The 18,063-nt window shown below is 64.3% G+C and overlaps 1 protein-coding gene across 8 annotated transcripts in view; it reads right to left on the reverse strand.

Annotated features, from left to right (window-relative positions):
* Positions 1-1,347: 1,347 nt before the first annotated feature.
* The window catches only part of PITPNM2 (phosphatidylinositol transfer protein membrane associated 2), a 108,596-nt gene continuing 91,880 nt past the window's right edge, over positions 1,348-18,063 (reverse strand). For 5 of the 8 annotated variants that reach the window (XM_037511269.2, XM_054695398.1, XM_054695396.1 and 2 more), the window contains exons 6-25: positions 16,391-16,702; positions 15,785-15,880; positions 15,036-15,140; positions 14,788-14,858; positions 11,809-12,056; positions 11,272-11,461; positions 11,048-11,167; positions 10,532-10,749; positions 9,942-10,120; positions 8,748-8,918; positions 8,197-8,346; positions 7,022-7,186; positions 5,251-5,399; positions 4,767-4,883; positions 4,334-4,450; positions 4,088-4,236; positions 3,865-4,014; positions 3,321-3,504; positions 3,097-3,225; positions 1,348-3,003 (exon numbers count right to left, since the gene is read on the reverse strand). In XM_037511269.2, coding sequence (XP_037367166.1) covers positions 2,680-3,003; positions 3,097-3,225; positions 3,321-3,504; positions 3,865-4,014; positions 4,088-4,236; positions 4,334-4,450; positions 4,767-4,883; positions 5,251-5,399; positions 7,022-7,186; positions 8,197-8,346; positions 8,748-8,918; positions 9,942-10,120; positions 10,532-10,749; positions 11,048-11,167; positions 11,272-11,461; positions 11,809-12,056; positions 14,788-14,858; positions 15,036-15,140; positions 15,785-15,880; positions 16,391-16,702 — 3,344 coding nt within the window. In that variant the 3' untranslated portion in view covers positions 1,348-2,679. Of the gene's footprint in view, positions 3,004-3,096; positions 3,226-3,320; positions 3,505-3,864; positions 4,015-4,087; positions 4,237-4,333; positions 4,451-4,766; positions 4,884-5,250; positions 5,400-6,213; positions 6,376-7,021; positions 7,187-8,196; positions 8,347-8,747; positions 8,919-9,941; positions 10,121-10,531; positions 10,750-11,047; positions 11,168-11,271; positions 11,462-11,808; positions 12,057-14,213; positions 14,532-14,787; positions 14,859-15,035; positions 15,141-15,784; positions 15,881-16,390; positions 16,703-18,063 lie in introns of those variants that run through there. The other 3 variants (XM_054695400.1, XM_037511267.2, XM_037511268.2) reach the window with 3 other exon arrangements.

Raw genomic sequence — 18,063 nt, forward strand, 5'->3', positions numbered from 1 at the left:
CAGGCCCCGCCCCACCCCGTTGCCAGTGCAGTAACGAGACCCAGAAGGAAGCCTTCCTGCTTCTTTAATCGGTGTATCAGACAGTGACACTGTATACAGAGCACACTCAGGCCCAACGGTGCAGGGACAGCAGGGGTGGGGGGAGTCAGGACACTGCTACGGGGGGCCCAGACAGACAGACAGACAGAAGGGGAGGGGGCCGAGACGTGGAGACTGCAACGTGACGGGGCAGGCAGCTCAGACGAGCTGGGAAGGGCGGGTCTCCGCTGAACCCCTCTTTAGAAACCAGAGGACAGGTGGGGTGGGGGGCTGAGGCCGGGGCGGGCGGGAGCGGGACTAAGGCTCTACTCTAAGAGGCCTGGGTGGGGTGGCAGCTGGCAAGGCCTGCCTCACCCTTTGGTTACGACTGGTCAGGCCTGAGCCCTGCGGCTCAGCACCCAACGCTGTAAACATTTTTGGTATTTTTAAAGGACTCTGCCCTCCCTCTCTTAGTTTCTGTAAAATTGGTGCTTCCTCAAGAGGAGAATGTGCCAAAAGGAATCTTAGGGGGGCAGAAAGCAGACCTGGATATAGAAGAGACGTCACGGGAGGGTGGGCTGCCCGTCTCACCACCTATGGCTAAGGGCCCCCGGGAGAGGCCCAGGGGTCTATTGCTGTTGTCCTTGGCATGGCTGGCGCTGGGCAGGCAGGCGGGCAGGGGAGCACAGAGTCTGGGGAAGTGGCCTGTAGGGAGGGGCCGAGCCCTCTGCCCACAAGACCTCCTCAGGCCAGGAGGCCTCCCGGCCTTTATTGCAGGCCAGGCCGAGACTGCAGGGGCTCCCCCCCCCACCCCCCCACCCCCGATGGCTGGTCACCGAGGCGGCAGGCGGGGTGAGGGGGACTGAGGGAGGAGGAGGCACTGGCCACAGGGCCACCGGCCGGGCTGTGATTGTCAGGCCAAGCGATACCCGCCGGGGGGCGAGGGGGCAGATATTGCACTTTCACTGCAACAGTTACGTTAAAAGTTGGTCCATAAAATAATCGTTGCTTTATACATAACGCCTGAAACAACAACAAGAAGCTACATCTTAAATATGAATAAACCCTGAAGGTCCCATCCCTCCAGACTTTTTTCTCTGAACAAAATAAATAGCTTTCACTCTGTATAGACCCACTTTTGCAGAACATTTACACAACCCTTTGGCTGTACATATCTACACACGGGAAAATGTCAACATCGACCGGTGTGCCTCCCTGTCCCGGCGTGGGGGCCTGAGGTCGTATCCAGGTTGGCAGCAGCCTCTCAGAGATGGAGCCTGTGGGCCCGGCAGGGGTCCGTTCCCCCCCCCCCCCGCACCCTTCCCCCATCCCCAATCTTGGAGCAGATGGAGCAGCAGAGGGGCTGCCCTGAGCCGAGAGCCACGGCTGAGCTCTGGGTAATGCTGGGGAAGGAGGGTCAAGGCTCGGACCTGGCATGCAGGATGGCACGGTCCTTACCAGGTGGGAGGTGGCATCGTGGCTGCCTGCCCTTAAGCTAACAAAGCTAGTTGTGACTCTTAGATTCGGCATCGAAAAGGAATTGGCGTTAAAAAAATCTAAGTGTGTGCCCCACCCGTCCCAGAGTAGAAATTCAGTGGAATTCACGGGGTCAGGTGAGGCAGGGAGCCCTGCCACGTGGGCAGAGGGCAGGGCCCCGGGACCCAGAACCAGGCTGGACTCCATCACAGTGCTGGGTGTTTTCATGTGGAGGGGCTGCGCTTGGTACTGAAAGAGTTAAGAAACGGAAGCAGCCAAGGATTGCTCATTAAAAAAACCTCATAGAAATCAGGTCGGAGTAGAAAGGTGTAGAAACGCAGAAGGGCCGCAGGAGGGCCGAGGCTGGGGCCTTGAGTGACGGCAGGCGAGGAGCAGAAGAGGAGCCAGGCCGGGCCAGGCCCCACAGCCTGAGGCGGGGCTGCTCAGGAGCCGGCTCTGGCCTCGCAGGCCCTGTCGCCCGGGCTGCGCCCGGGGACATGGATGACCCAGGCCTGCAGCTGGGCTGGGCTCCAGGTGGGGCAGGTGGACAGGTGGGCGGGGGTCCAGTGCTGCAGAAATGAAGATATGGCCTTCTCTCCTCTCTGACAAGGCGAGCTGCCCTGGAGCCTTCCGAGCGGCCACAGGTCCTGGATCAGCCAACTGAATTGTCACGCGTGTCAACAAGTCCGTAGCCATAGGAGATGATCATGGGTCTCCGCTCTCAGAAATCAGTGCAAAACCAGTGAGGTTAAACAGTTGAGTAACTTAAATTAACAAGAAGCAGGCTGGACCCCATTGGAGGTGCTACCAAGGAGGACTGGGCCTGGGGGTCGCCGAGAGCTAGTGAATCGGGAGGTGGCAGGCTGGGCCCCGGCCTGGCGTCGGGATGCCAGAGGTCAAGGCAGGGCAAATGTCCAGGAGCATCTTCTGTGCCCGCCCATGTAGGGGACATGGCCCCTCCGTCCTCCTGAGGCTGGTTGTCCTGCCAGCTTCCACCAGCTGGAACCCCTCAGACCCAGGACATGAGGCACGGCTGAAGGGCTGCGTGTGACACGGAGTGTCCTCCGCCAGGCCCTGGGACAAACGTGTCCCCATCCGACTGCATGTGCCCAGGCCAGGCCTCCTGGCGGGGCTGGCCGCCCTGGCCTAGCACCATGGAGACCACAGCGCCTCCCCACCAGTGCCCTACTTGGGGCCCGCGGCTGTCCCTGGGTCCAGCCGGCCGGCCATGGTGCGGCCCCAGCAGCCGGCCGCCACGCTCATGCTGCGCTGGCCCCGCTGCTCGCCGTCCGCCTGGCCCTGCGTCCGCTCGTGCCGGTGGCCGGGCCCGCTAGGCTGGGCTGAGATGGTGCGGAGCAGGTGGTTCCGGGAGCGCAGAAAGTCGCCCTGACCGGGCAGGCCGAAGCTGCCCTTGCGCAGTGCCATGCGGGTGGCTGCGTTGCGAGCTGGCCGCGCCCGGTGATTGTACTTGAGCTGAGCCAGATGGGCCGCGTAGCCATCGGTGATGAACTGGGTCGGGAGGGGAGAGAGGCGAGGACAGTGGTCACGTGCAAGCTCTCGGGGCCTCCAGTCCCTGCTGCCTACCACGACGGGCCCGCTCACCTGGCACTGCTGCTGCAGCTTCTTGGTGGGCCGGCCCACGATGTAGATCTGCATGGGGGACAGGCTGATGGAGCTGTAGACCGCCACGTCCTTGGTGGAGCCGTAGGCCGCGTGCACGCGCAGGTGCAGCTATGGAGAAGACAGGTGTGGGCACCCAACCCGCCCCAGGCTAGACCCCGCCCAGACAGCTCCCCCACCCCAGACAGGCCCCGCCCGGCACCCACCTCCGAGATGAGCAGCTTCAGGAAGTTGGCTTTGTGCCGCAGCGGGTCGTGCACCAGCCCGTCGCAGAAGGACACCACGCCGTGGGGGAAGTTGTGCTGGGCAAGCCACGCCACCACACGCTGCTTCTGCATGTCCGGCCGGCCAGTCACATAGATGATGAGGTAGCCCAGGTCCTGCCAGTGCCTGGGGGCGGGGGCAGGCCCGGGTGTCCACAGCTGCCCTGTTCTCCCTCCTGGGCCCCGTCTCCTTGGCCAGCCAGCCCCAGCTTGGGCCACCGAGAAGTGCCTCTCTGATCAGATGGCAGCAGTGACGGCGGCAACGACAGGCCCGTGTGCCCACCTGTGACCCCACAGCTGCCCTCTCAGCTGCTGCAGCCGGCTTGTCGCCAGCCTCGCCTCCCCACCCACATCAGAGGTTAAATACCTGGCCCAGAGTCCCACAGGGTCAAGTGCCCCTCGCTGTGGCACCCAGGACCCTCCCTGCTCCACGCCCAGGCTCCAGAGTTTCCTCTGCGTGCCCCCCTCGTCCCTCTTGCCCACTCACCGCACCACATCCACGGCTCCAGCTCGCACTTTGGGGTCACTGCCCATGATGGACACGCTGGCGGCAAAGGAGCCGTCGATGCTGAAGACCACAAACTCCGTGCCCTTGGGCAGCACGGTGATGTAGCTGTCGGCGAATGTGTGGTCTCCCCTGGGGGGGGGGCAGCTCATCAGAACCCCTGCCCTCGCTCCGGCCCCAGCCCGCTCCTGGCAGAGGCGCCTACCTGACCACCATCTTGACAGGGTAGACGCCCACGCCCAGGCGGTGCGCCTCGGGGATGGTGTAGGACACGCGGCCGCTGCTGTTGGTCACCAGCGTGTCCAGGTACAGCCACTCGCCCGAGGGCGGCTGCGTCATAATGTGCACGTCCACCTGGGGGGGGTCGGTCATGGCAGGCTGTGCTCTCGGCCCCGCCGCTCCCCGCACCCCCGCTGGAGGGAGGCGAGGCAGGAGGCCCCCGGGTCCTCACCTTCTCCCCGGTCAGGGTGACCATGTCCAGGGGCCCGTACATGAACCGGCCCGTCAGGACCTGCGGCCCGTCCTCGTTGGCAACCGCGTCATTGATCCGGTGGTTGGCGGTCACGTTCTGGGGAGCGAAGGAGTGAGGCGGGGTTGGGATGGGAAGGAAGGGAATTGGGGGTCTCCCGAGCTCTGCTCAAGCCCCCCGGGCCTGAAGGGTGGGCACAGCTTAGAGCCAGCTGCCCAGGTCGGAGTCCAGCTTGGCCACGGAACTGCGCCGCCTTGGGGAAGTCGGGAAGCCTCACGGTGCCGGCCTGGCTGTCCGTGAGAAAGTGCTCCGGCCTCGCGGGCGGGAGGCTCAGGTAACCCCGCACCCTGCTCTGCCACTGGCTTCCCCATCTGAAGATGGGGGCCTCCCGGGGGGAAGCCGCGTGGACCCTCACCCGCAGCTTCACGTGAGTCCGCTTGCGCTGCCACTTCTCCCTGGGCTTTGAGGGGGTGAACACCGAGACCTCCTTGCCGTCCAGCTCCAAGATGCTGGAGTTGTCGTGCCGCATGACCTGGCAGGGGACGGGCAGAGGCAGCCGTGAGGCACGCTCCCGGCCGGGGCCTTCTGTTTTGGAAGGCAGAAGCCAGCCACCCTGGGAGCCAGAAATACGGGCCTGTGAGGATTTGTGGTGACACTAACCCACTCTAGCCTATCTTCTGGACCCCCCACATTCACATCTGTCCCGCAAATGTGCAAATACAGTCACCCCATCTCGACGGCCCTGACAGTTCCTCCATCTTGCCTGCTCTGTGGTCTGACGGGGGTCAGAGGCAGGGGCCCACTGCCCTCCTTGGCTACGAAAAGGGGCCCTGTCATGGCAGTGACACTAGGGGCCCTCCCGAAGCCTGTGTGTGCCTGGAGGTGGGACCCCAGGGTACCTGTCTCAGCAGGAAGGAGACCACGTCCGTCGACTCCCAGTAGCTGGCATGGAAGAGGTGGGGCAGGGCCACGGTGGGGAAGGCTGTCAGGGCGTCGGGGCAGTACAGGGCGTAGTCGATGCGCTTCTGGCCCCACCACTTGGCAGCAACTGCCAGGAGGAGCGGCCGTGACTGGGCTGGGCAGCGCCGGGCAGGGACCCGGAGGGTCACCTGGCCCTCAGGCCTGGCTTAGCCCCAAGAGCCCACCAAGGAAAAAGGCGCAAAGTACTGGGTGGCAGAGGGCTGGGGAGAGCGCGGGATGCCAGGCCAGTGTGCAAGCAGCTGCGTGCCCTCAGCCCGAGCCGCTCGGCTTTCCTCAAGGAGCTGGTGGGGTCGGGGGGACGGGACAAGCCCGATCCCTTGATCCCTTGATCCCGTGACGCCCTGTCCTGGGCCCCCGCCTCTGTCTGCCCCCAGAGCCCCGAGGCTGTGAGAGGCTTTGCAGAGGTGGAGCAACAATTCGGAGCCCAGAGCACAGCCTGCCATCCTCCTCAGCCTCCGGGAGCTGGACCCTCAAACCCGAAGGCCTGGGTGTGAATCTGGACTCCAGACAGGCCTGCGCAGCGCCCCCTGGTAGCTGCACGCAAGAGCTGCTCAGTAATCAGAACCCCTGTTTATAGGAGGGATTCTCTGGGCCGGGTCTGAAGCCTGCTGGGGAACCCCTGGGTCCTCACCCCGCTTCTTTCCCTACTCTGTGGGCACCCACAGTCAACTCCACCCATTCCTGCCGCCTCCCTGGATGGCTGAGTGCTCCTAGACCAAGCCTCCTCCAGCTCCCTGGTGAGGGCGAGGTGAGGTGGGGTCGGTAGGTGCCAGGATGGGGGTGCAGCAGGGGCGGCCTGGCAGTGAGACATGCCTAGAGACGGTGAGTGAGCCCAGCTAGAGAAGGGCGTGTGTGGGCGGAGGGCCTGCCCTGCCGGGTACCTTCTCTGATGTCCATGTCAGGGAAGTGGGGGGCCTTCTCCAAACCAGGGCTCAACCGCCTGGCCTGTGAACGGGCCCCTGGGGTGGTGGGGGATGGGGGAGGCAGGGCCAGCTGGGACAGGCGCCTGACGCTGGGGGTGTGGCTGAGTGGCCCTGGGGTCTCTGAGAAGTAAGAACAGTGGAGGACTCAGCCGCACGGGCTCCGCAGCACAGGAGGGACCCGGAGGGCAGCCGGGGCCTGGCCAAGACAGGCCTCCCTTCCGGGACAGCCATGCCAGGCCCTGCAGGGCCCTGGGGGAGTGAGAGGGCCGAGCAGGACTCTGCTTCCAGCTGCTGAGAAGCCCCTGAGAAGGGCAGGAGCCAACAGCAGAGGAGGCCTCAGACCCTCTGCCTCCTGGGGCAGCCTCCGGGGTGACCTCGCCCCCCTGGCCCTCTCAGCCCTCTCCAGCCCTCTCCCGCGGCCTTGTCCAGAACCAGCTCCTCAGCGTTCTCCCTCAGGGAGCAGGGGTGCCCTCTGCAGCGAGCACCCCTCCTCCCAGGCTCAGTGCCTCCCAGCTGTCCGGATGGCAGTGCCGGGCCAGGCCGTTCTAGCTCAGGGTCCTGCTGAGACCACGTTTCTAAGTCTCGGCCCCAGGGACCAGATCGCTCTTGGCTGTGGGGGCGTCCTGTGCCTCGGAGGGGGCTTGTATCACCCCCGGTCTCTACCCGCGCCTAGGTATCCAGACACAGTTCCTGGGGCCGAGCAAGGGGGCAGAGGGTCCTGCTCTGGCAGCGGGGGGTCCGGGGAGGCCGGCCGTGCTGCACTCACTCTGGGCGATGCTGGACGCTGTGTAGCTCTCGGCCATGCCCGACACCTGGCTGGCGATGCTGATCTCACTGGCTCGGCGGAAACCGCGGGTGGTGGGCGCCGTGCCAGGCGAGGAGGGGGTGGTGTGCTCTTGGAAGACAGTGTTGTGAGCCTGGAGCGCATCCGCTGCAGGACAAGGACCGAGGCCTAAGTGTTAGAGGGGCCCGGCCCGGCCTGGCCCAGCCTCTAGCCCCCGAGCAGCGCCTGCGCCTGGCCTGGGGTGGGCAAGGCTGGCGCCTCCAGCTGCAGAGGAGCCCTGGCATCTGAGCACAGCTGGGAGTGGGGTGGGCCCAAGCGTGCCAGGGCCCATCTGCTCAGGGCCAGGAGGGCAGGGCACATAGCCGCGGCAGGGAAGAGAGGGCGGGGACAGGGACGGACAGACAGACCAACACAGACACAGCGGGCAGGGAGGCGAGGCAGCCAGGCTCAGGCCCCCCCTGGCCGCCCTTCTTATCCCGCACGTGGCTCCTGACCTAGCCTCCCCTGCTTGGCTGCCAGGGCTCAGCCCAGCCCGTGTGACCCACAGCCCTTGGCAGCTTGCCCTGTGCTCGACGGGCGCTAACAACAGAGCTCTCAGGTGGCTGCCCAGGGCTGCACTCCGAAGCCACAGCCCTGGACATCCCTCACAAAGATGCCACGTGGCCTGGGCACCTGGGGGCAAAGGCAAGTGGAAGGCTGAGGCCAGGCTCCCCTGGGCCCAGGCAGAGGCAGGGCAGAGCAGGGAGAAGGGGGACCCACATCTAGAGGAGGTGCCTGAACTTCCTCACGAGGGAGGAGCTGGGACCCTACACTGGGAGCAAAGGCCCCTCCTGGGGCAGGGCCCGGGGCCCAGAGGGCAGGAGGCCTCACACACCCTCCTGGCTGCCACTGCCAGCCTCACAAAGCGGAGGAACCCCTGGCCGGCGCTGATGGGCTGGGGGACCACCCCCCCCCCCGAGGGCTCCTGGACCTCCTCCGCTTCAGGGCCCCCGTGGCCGTGCGCCAGGGAGCAGGGTCCAGGTACAGCGCGGGTCCCCGTAACCTGTCCTGCCGGGTCTCCACAAACTTGAGTGGCCAAGGAGGGCATGGGGGTGGTCCTGAGGACCAGGGGGCAGCCAGCCAAGCAGACACCGCCACGAGCAGGGGGGGTCACACACACTCAGCACAGCCCGGGCTCGGGCGGGGCCCGTCTTGCCAGGAGAGCGCGGGAACGGGGATGCTGGTTTCCAGGAAGCCATCCCCGGGCGGGAGAGGGGCCGGGGGGCCGCCCTCCAGGACCAGCTGGGGGTTTCTCTGCACGGTCTCGACTGGAAGCAGACAGGAGAGAACAGAGAGGACAAGAACGGACACTCGTGTGGGGCGTCGGGACACGCTGGACACACACACACGCGGGCTTCTCGACTAGGACGTGACGAGACTCCAGGACACACGCCAGGGCCTGAGCGGACGCGGGGCCCTCGCGCTCACTCCCTGCCACCCCCCTGCCTTGTCCTCAGGTCATGGGCCCAGCCCAGGGCCGGCCACATCCCTTGGGGTCCCCAGTTCATGGGGCAGTGGGGAGTGGAGCCTGGTCCCCGGTCCCTGGCCCGTGAGACCCGTCTCTCCTGCCGCGCTGGGCTTGGTGGGGGGCCGGGGCGCCCGCACACACACGGGGTAGCCAGCGCAGAAGGGGCCGCCCCCCCTGCCTCCGGCGGGGCTTGGGGCTCACCGAGCAGCGCGGAGCAGCCGTCGCCCAGCGGGTAGCGCTGGTAGCGGGGGATGCTGAAGGGTGCCAGGGCGTGGAAGCGCCGCTCCAGCAGCGGCTCCAGGCGCGAGGCCGACGGGTCGGCGGGGTGGAAGAGGTTGTACACCTGCTGGCAGGCGGGCCGCAGCTGGAAAACTGGGGGGCAGGCGGCGGTCAGTCCCAGAGTCAGCTCCGCCCAAGGGGAGGGGGCCTGAGCCGTGGGACAGCAGGGGTGGGTGGGGGACGCCCAGGGCTGGGACATGGAAAAACCCCAAATTGGGGTCTGTTTGGGGCCTTCCCCTTTGCGAACCCATTTGTTTTTTTGTTTTTTTTTTAATGAAAAAACAACTATTACGGCCGCGGTAAAGACTCTTTTTGAGTCCAGAGGGGAGAAGGCTGCCCTCCAGCCCAGGCCGCCAGCGCTCGGAGCATCTCCCGGGCCGCGGTCAGGGCAGGTGCGGCCCAGCTGTGTGGACGGAACCGGCCAGGCCGCGGCTGGCGCGACTGGGCTGCTGTGCTAAGCCCGTCCGGGCCGCACCCGGTTGCTAGGACCGCGGGCATGAACTACGGGTAGCGTGTGCCTCTGATCAAAACACACACCAACAGGTGTGCACGCCCTGTGACTGGAACTTTGTCCCCTGCCCCATTTATCACAAAAATGTCGGAGCCTTTGCTCCGTACCCCTGATTCCGCCCCATTATTTTTAAATGGGGGGCGGGCAGATTCACCTGTCTGTCTGAGCCAGAATTTATTGACCAGCTCCGCTCTCCTCTGACGGAAGCTGAAGTTGATTCTGAGTTTTCTTTACAGATAACGTCACCATAACCGCTGTCCCAAAGCTTCTGTGCACTTTTGCACAGGCCTCTACTGCCTCCATGGCTCCCTTCTTAACCGGGGGGTGCCAAACGGCCAGCCCGCTGCGGTCACCAGGGTCTCTGGAGCAGTGTAAAGCGGCACCCCCAGGGCTGGGAGGCCGCTGCTCGCGGAGGTTTTGAGAGGGTGTCTAAGAGCGTGTTCCTGACGGTGGGACCTCGGACTAGGGAGACTGGGTGTGCCTCCATCTGGCCCTGGGGGTGACATGGGAAGGGGCCTGGGATGTGGCCCCGGGCTCATGATAGGGGTCCACCAAGGTCCTCTGTCCAGCTCATGTACCCCACCCTGGCCCCATGGGGCTCTCACCATCCAAGGCGGGGATGACAGTCTTCCTCAAGGCCAGGACCAGCCCCAGTGGGCACCCGAAGAGGAAGAGGTCGGCAATCTCAAAGTCAAACTTGCCCAGCGCCCCCGCACCGTCCAGCATGGTGGAGCTGCTCGAGCGGCGGGAGCCGGGCTCAGTCCTCAGCACCCTGGCGTGGAGGCTGCAGATGGGGCACACGAGAGCTCACGCCCGCCCTGCTCGGGCTAGCCCTCGGGCTTGGGCAAGCCTTGCCCCGTGTGCCTCCTGTCTGGGTCACCTCTGGTGACAGCCAGTCCCAACCTGTCTAAGGAGGTCAGTGCCTTGGGCCAGCTGCCCATCTCTGCCACACCCCTCCACCCTCAGGAGAGTGCTCCCCCACCTCAAGATGTCCCTTGCACTCGACAAGCCACTTTCTCCTGGCTGGAGAGTGTGGGCCAGCCCGGGCCTCCCAGGGCAGAGCTGGTGACTACCAGGATCACAGTGGCCACAGGTAAGGCCTGGTCTGCATCTTCATTCTCAGCTTCCCCCGCCACAGCCCTGGCCTCACCTGGCAGCGGGTCTCAGGGTCCCAGGCCCCCGCAGCCCTGCCCACCTGGACAGGAAGGCCTGGTGCTGCTGGATGGTGTCCAGCTCGTAGGTGGATGAGTCGCTCCTCTTGCGGGGCAGCTGCCTTTTGGGGTCCTCGGCGCCATTGCTTCGAGGGATGTCGATGTTGCTGCGGCTCAGGTGCCGGCTGCTCTCCAGGCCGCTGCCACCGCCAGAGCAGTGCGCCGCGTTCACCAGGATCCCAGGGGACAGCAGGTCAGTGTCCTGGAACGGCCCAAGCAGGCTCACTGATGTGACCACAGGCCTACCCCTCCAGTATCCTGGGAGCTGGGTGCTCCTGCCCGAGTCCAAGCCCAGAGGCCGCTGCCCAGACAGCTTCTTGCCAAGCCAGAGAAGGGAGAGCCGCGACTCCGGTGCTGCACCTGGCCTAGCCTGGCTCCCACAGGCCCTCCTCGCCTGCCAGGTGAGGGACTTGGCATCCTCTGTCCTCTGGCAAGCCCAGAGACCCCTCCAGCCCTCCCGGCACCGCACCGCCTTGCCCTGGGACCATGGGAGCTGCTACCTGTACGCTGGCTACGCTGCCCCGGCGGCTGCTGCTCTGGCTCTCGGACACCGGCTGGTTCCCATAGCACAGGGCGTCAAACGCCAGGATGCCCCCGACGCAGTCGCCGATCAAGCAGACCTGGGGGAGGGGTGTGGGGCTGAGCGCCATCCTGCTGGCTGGGGAGAGACCCCCCACCCCGACGCTCTGCTGCCTGTCCCCCACCACCCCACTCTGTGACTCACCTGCCCATTGAAGGTCATGCCTTCCTGGGACTTAATGAAGTCCCCGTAGGCCAGGTTGGCCCGCTGAATCACCGTGGCCACGGCCTCCTGGTACTGGGGCGAAGAGGTGGCCAGCAGGGGCAGGGCGGCCAGGGGGATGTGGTCCTGGCTGCTGGACAGACAGCCTTCGTCGTGACTGTAGGGGCTGAGGCTGGGGGAAGGGACCGGTCAGGAGAGAGGTGACCCTGCTCAGCCCAGAGGTCTGTCTCCCCTGGCCTAGGCGGCAAGGCAGACGGGAGCCGCCGGCCACCCTGGGAGCCTTAGCTGTGACCCAGCTTCTGGCCCGGGAGCAGGACCAGAGATTAAGAGCCTGGACCTCAGAGCTGGACAGCATCCCTACATCACAGCTGTGGAAACTGAGGCTCAGCTTTGGGCGGGCCCTCGGGGCTCTAAGCTCATCAGTGCGTAGGTGTTGCTGCCTCCAGGAAGAGCGGCGTGAATGGGGGTGGGGTCCCGGCACCTGGGGTGAGGGTTGCTGACCGAGGCCGGCGTACTCACTCGGAGACGAGGGCGAAAGCATCGGAGCAGATGGGCGGGCAGGGCACCAGGCGGATGGCGAGGCGGCCCAGGGCGCTGGGGTAGTGCACCCGCATGACCGTGTCGAACACGGTGGCCATGGTGTTGGTGTCACCCTGCTTGGAGCTGGGGTCCCCAGCGCCCGTGTCCAGGATGGTACCCCCGTGTAGCACCAGCAGCAGCACGTGGATCTTGGAGGGCGGCACGGCCAGTGGCGGGCTGACCTCGTCCTGGGCGGGCGAGGATGGGCGTCAGCTCCCCAAGCCTCAGCCACTCGCCAAGGCCCCCGCTGCCCTGGGGGGAAGCCTGTCTCGACCGATTGCCCCCCGAGAACTCCGATTTCTGTGCCTCAGCTACAGGCCTGGGGTCGGCTGCTCTAATCTTTCCCGCTCCCGAGGAGACAGAGAGGGTCCTTTTTCTCCTCCCCGAAGCCCTGTTTCTCTGCCTGCCAGCCTGACCAGGGGCACAGAGGACACGCGGAGGGAACACACAGGGCCAGGGTGACCAGGGCGCTGGCCATGGGCAGGAGGCAGCGGCTCAGCCCCATCCCGAGCGTCCGTGTCTGAGGCAATCTCAGCCAGAGTGAGCAGTGAGCCCACCCCCACCCCTTGGCACGGCTCTGAGCTCCCCGCCACATCCATACAGGGCATCCCCATGCCCCAGGCCCTGCCAGTGCTGGACTCTCACCATCCCCAGCGTCTTCAAGAACAGAGACATCCCTGCGTCCCAGAGCAGGGGGACACTGCGGGTGTGCCTACTCAACACCCCCTCATTTATAGGGGGCAATGACCCCTCCTCCTCCTCCTGCTCACAAGGTCAAAGCAAGACCCAAGACTTGCACACAGCAAGGCAATGGCCCCGAGAGGCCAGGGACTTAGCACGTCACCCAGCACGTCAGTGTCAAGCTGGGCCGGAACCTGGCGCTCCTGCTGCCAACTCTGCATGCCTCCAGCGCAGGCTGTCATCCCTTCCCAGGCACCACCCAGCCCCCAGCTTCTGATGTGTGACTGGGAGGCCGGGCTTGGTGCCTTAGTGGGTCCCACTGGTAACTGTCAAGTCTGCATTATGTTGGGGGTATGGAGAGAGACAGGACCAAGGGGCTGAAGCCCCTGGCGGGCCCATGTGGGGACAGCTGGCCCTGAATGGGGTGACCAGACAGTGGGAGGTGGGGCAGCAGCAGGACCCAGTGTCAGTGCAGAGTCCAAGAGTTGGGTGGGCCCGGGGGCTGGCAAGGCCACTGGGAGATATCTGGGAATGGGCTGGGCGGGAGCCACAGTGGAGGGCTTTGGGGGGGTGGGCGGCTGGTGGGCTGGCAGAAGTGGTGGGAAGGCTGGCTGCCCCCACCCCCAGAGGAGGCTGGCCCTTGGCCTGTCGTGAGCCCCGAGGCATGATCAGGACCCCACACCCAGAAGAGCTTAGGACGGACTCCTGTGCCCACCTGTGGGTTGTCCCTGGCCCACCTGGGCAGAGCGAACTCATTGCTCAGAGCACGGTGGGGCCACCAGCTGCCCAGACCCAGGCCAGGACGGCGCTGCCAAGGAGCCAAGGGCTTTCCCCACCCAGTGAGGGGAGGACTCGCGAGGAACCCTCCCACAGCCTTCCTGTCACCTGTCACCTGCCGGGAGGAGGAGTCTGCACATTCTGGGTTTCCCAGGACAGACTGGCCACCACTGGCCGTGGGGGCTGAGAGCCACCCATGCTCGTCTGCTGGGCCTGGCAAGGAGGCCGGGCCTGGTCTGGGCTGCAGAAGCAGGTCCAAGACACAGCTGCCCTCCCATCCAGCCTCCTGTCTCCAGGGCACACCCTGGCGGCGGGAAGAGTGCCCCGGAGGCTGTGAGGGCAGCTCTGGAGAGCCGGGGACCCCATGGGTGTTTCTATAAAGCCCCTCCCGCAGGAGGGGAGAGGAAGCTCCGGTTTGGGGGTCATTGCAGGCAACAGAATCTGACTTTGGATGGCAGCGCCCCAGAATCGGAACAGGACCCCGTGCACATCCCGAGGCAGATCTGGAGCTGAGGCCTGTCTGTCCTCCCGGGGGGCGTCAGAGCTGTGTGCGCCTAGGTGGGGAGTGGGCTCCGTTTGTTCTCCCTCATTGTTAATCAGCACTTGGAAGGCACTGCCCCTCCTTCCCCATTAGCCTTCTGGAAAAGCCCGCTCAGCTCTTCAAGAAGAAAACCCCAAGGGGGGAGGGTGGTGCGGCTGTCCCCCATGCAAACTCCCCAGGGGTCCCGAGTCCCCGCGGAGGTGCCATCTCCACCCGGGGCGGCTTGAGGCTACCCCGGCGGGGGCAGCTCTGGAGAGCCAGGCGGGCCCCACCAGTGTCTCCATAAAGCCACCCCTCTTCTGCAAGGCCGGGAGAGGAGGCTCTGCTTTGGGGGTTACCACAAACAAAGGAACTTGCTTTGGATGGCAGCGCCCCGAACTGGCACAGGGTCCATGGCCTGCACCGCCCAGCTCGGCCCCGCTTCCTGCCCCAGTGCAAACAGCTCTGACCGCCCACAGGCAGAGGAGAGGGGTGTGCACTCCAGGCAAAGAACCCCCAAAGCGGACACAGTCGCTGGGCCAAGACAGCTTTATTGGACACCGAGAGCACCCCTGCCTCGGGGCAGGGTGGCGGCAGCTGGCTTTTGCTTCCTCCCCTTCCATCTTATTTTCTTCAGGCTCAGCAGACAGTTTGGGCACAAGGTAGAGGAGACCTTACTTTTGCTCTGGAATTTACAAACGTCTCCTTTTACTTTTCACGGGTAGGGGTGGGTCCTAGGGGGCTGTCTGCAGGCCCTGCTGGTTTCGGGGGGTGGAGGTGACAAGTTGAGGAGGACCCTCTCTCGAAGGGCACCCAGGTCCAATGTGGATGTGAGGTGGTGGTTGCCACGCTTGCCCCTGGAGCCCCCACGGGACCGTCCTGTACACCCTGCCCCTGCCCTGGGTCCTCTGTGCCCCACCCCCACCCCTCGAGGCACCCACCTCAATGATGTTCAGCTGCTCCACACTGGAGGCCACCCGGAACTCGGAGGCCCTCTGGCGGTACAGGCCATCTGCAACACGGAGGACAGGGCTGAGTGCGAGGGTGGCCAGGCAGCCCCAGCCCACAGAACAATAGGGGTTCAGGTGTTCCCCCACCCCTGGTGCCCAGCACCTCGAGGAAGCTGGGTCAGAGGGGCTCAGCCCCTGCAGCAGCCCGGCCCGGTGGCCCCTGGCCCTGCAGCCATTACCCTGCGTGTCCTCTGGCTCAGGGCTTTCGATTTTGTCCATGAGGTCATTGGAGTTCCACTTGGTGATGTCCTTGGGGAACATTTCTTCTGAGTCGGACAGGTCCTCTGGAGGACAGAGACAGGGGCTTCAGCACTGCACTCGAGGGCTGGGCAGGAGGCCCCCGGGAGGCCTGGCTTCCAGAAGTGGGGAGTCAGCAGCGACCTGCCTCCTCAGCCACACACTGGACCCTGTCTCCTGGTGCTTATCAGCCAGCCCCAAGACCAATGGCAAGGGTGGTTCTGGAACCTTCCCAGAGCAGATGGCTGGCTCACCTGGCTGTGTGCACGCTGAGCTGGTTTTGAGATTGGTGGAAAATGGGCACTACCCGTATTTTCTGCTTGTTTGCACTTTCTAGAGCATTCACATTAAATGTGCATTCATTTAATCACGAAGAAGTGAGGCGATTACAAAAAATTAGAAAATTGCATGAAGTTTTGTTTTTGTAAAACTTCTTAGAGGCATAAATTCGCACATGGGAAAAAGCTGAAGTCGGACTGTAGATCCTGTTTGGGGCAATTTGAAAGAATGGTCCCCACCTGCCAGGCCTGGCTAGGGGGCCCTGAGACCCCAGGCTCTAGGGACCTGGCCTCCTGGTGGCTTCATCTCATCCCATCGTGCCATCCACCCAGGACTTCCCAAAGCTCAGCCCCTCAGGCCCCTGCCTGAGCCCCTCCCGGGAAGGCTCCCCGCAGCCCAGGAGCCTACCCACCGTGAGCGTCGAAGAACTCGTCGTCCGAGCTCTCGTCCGAGTCCCTAGCGATGCTCTGCATCCTCCACTCGGAGATGCTGTGGCGGGAAGGACTGGCTGGAAGGCAAAATCCAGACTGATGGCCCCAACAGGGAGGTTCAAGGGGGCAGGGCCCCGCCCAGGCTGCTCCCTGGTGGAGGAGGGGGGTGGCTCGAAAAGAAATGAGGGGCCCGAGCAGCTGGGACTTATCTTCATGGAAGCTTCCGGAACTTTCAAGATGGGCCCCCTAGCCCATCTGGCACCACCGAGTTGCATGGGGAGAACATGGGGAGGGAAGGGTGGACATTCTGGATGTGCAGACCCTGGTCCTGGGAGAGGCTGGGGGCAGTGTCCCCAGGCGGCCCTGGCCTCTCTGCCTTATGAGGCTGTGGAGGGGAATCTGGGGATTTGCAGGGGGCGGAGGGGCCCTGGGCTTCACACTGAGGTGGAGGACAAGGCTCAGGCCCCTCTGGGCGTGGCCCATGCCGTGGGGAGCAGCGCCTGTCTCCAGAGACAGAGGCCCATGGGGCCGGGGGAACGAGGCAAGGAGAGGCAGGGGCCTTGGCCTGGCAGTCAGGTGTCGCTCACCTCCCCTCTTGGACGACCGCGAGGACTTGGAGGACGTGGACCACTGTTTCTTCAGGCCCCGGCCAGCCAGGGGCTCCCCGCTGCTGCTGCTGCTGGGCGGGGGGGACTCCCCAGAGGCCGGGCTCCTGGCCACCTCCTCTGTGGCCAGCCCGGCGGCCTCCTCGTCCTCCTCGTTGAACTGGGCCATCTTGCGGGACAGCATGAGCTGCGCCTCCTTCTCCAGCTCCCGGATGTTCTCCATGCTCAGCCCGTACCACTCGTCCTGCCAGCACCAGGCCTGCCGGTGGGCCCGCACCATCACCTTCCGCAGGCCTGGAGGGTGGGGAGCGGAGGGGCAGCGCTGACGCCGGGTGCTGCCCGCAGCCTCCAGCATCACTGAGCCCAAGCCTCGGTTTCCCCATGCAGGGAGGGCTGGCTCACAGTGGCTCTCAGGCTCACGCTAGGTCTGTAACTGGATCTTGTCTGCTGGGAGGCCGCACTGAGTTCTGGGGGATCCCTGCCCTGGGTTGGGGGGGAAGCAGGGGAGGAGGGTCACTCCCCTTGAGCCTCCTCTCTCGGTATTTACACTTGAATTTCTCATGGAAAATAGAGTTCACGTTCTAAACAGGTTGGCCTTTTTTTCCTTAAAAAAGATACTTAAAAAAGATACATATTACCTGCATAAAATACTAAGATGGCTTTTAAGGCATGAAGAATAACAACTGTTGAGATAGAAAGCAGATGAGGATTATCTGGGCGGGGGTGATAGAGGGGGTGACTGTGAACAGGAACGAAAGATGCTGGGGTGGTGGAATGTTCTAGAACTGCGCTCGGGACCGAGACTGTACTAGGGCTCATGGAACTATTCTCTTAGGACGGGGCAAGTGAGGTCTGTGTCAGGCCTCGCAAGCCACCTCTGCTCTGGGGTCAGCCACACCTGCGCTTCCCCGCCAGGGCTGTCAGCGTGCAGAGTCACAAGCCGCACTTTTTTGCCCTCTGCCTGGGGAGGAGGGAGGAGGGGTGTCCTGCTGTGGGTGTTTATTTGTGAGAGATACCACATTTTAAAAGAACCCAGTATTTGTTCTTTCTCCTGCCAATGGGCCTTTGGCTCACATTCACTGTTTGTTTGTTCCTTTGCTTGCACAAATCTGCTGAACAATCCAGAATGTGCCTTTGAGTTTCTCCAGGGAACCAAGCTAAGAAGGAAGTCCTGGGGTCTCCAGGCTCCCATCTTCTGGTTTCTGATTTCTCCCAGAGGTCAGGCTACTCCCTGGCCCCAGGTTAGTCTCTCTGACAGCCCTCCCTGTCAGCTGTGCCCACTCCCAGGCTATTTGTCTCCCCAGCCGGCCTTGCTAACGCTACAGCTCCCAGGGAAACTATGCTCACCCACTCCTGGGGTGCTGGCCTTCAGCCAGGACAGCCTGTGTGCCCTGCAGCCTGCGCTGGGCCTGGCACCCTGGGGCTGGCCAGCGCCCTCACTGATGAGATGCCCTGGGAGGCTGGAGCAGGTGCCCTGGAGTGAGGCCGGGCTTCCGACCACTACTCCTACCATCTCGGCTTATTGCGAGCTGTCGGACTCATGCAGAGCCAACAGGGCAGCTGTGCTCAGCCCCCATCCAGCTCCCCGTGCTGTGACCTGGGCAAAGCCACGGAGCTGAGGGCTCTAGGGGAGGGAGCATCTGGGGTCAGCACCT

Source organism: Talpa occidentalis, unplaced genomic scaffold (genome assembly GCF_014898055.3).
Source record: "Talpa occidentalis isolate TD23 unplaced genomic scaffold, MPIMG_talOcc4v2.1 talOcc4.14, whole genome shotgun sequence".
Classification (NCBI taxonomy): domain Eukaryota; kingdom Metazoa; phylum Chordata; class Mammalia; order Eulipotyphla; family Talpidae; genus Talpa; species Talpa occidentalis.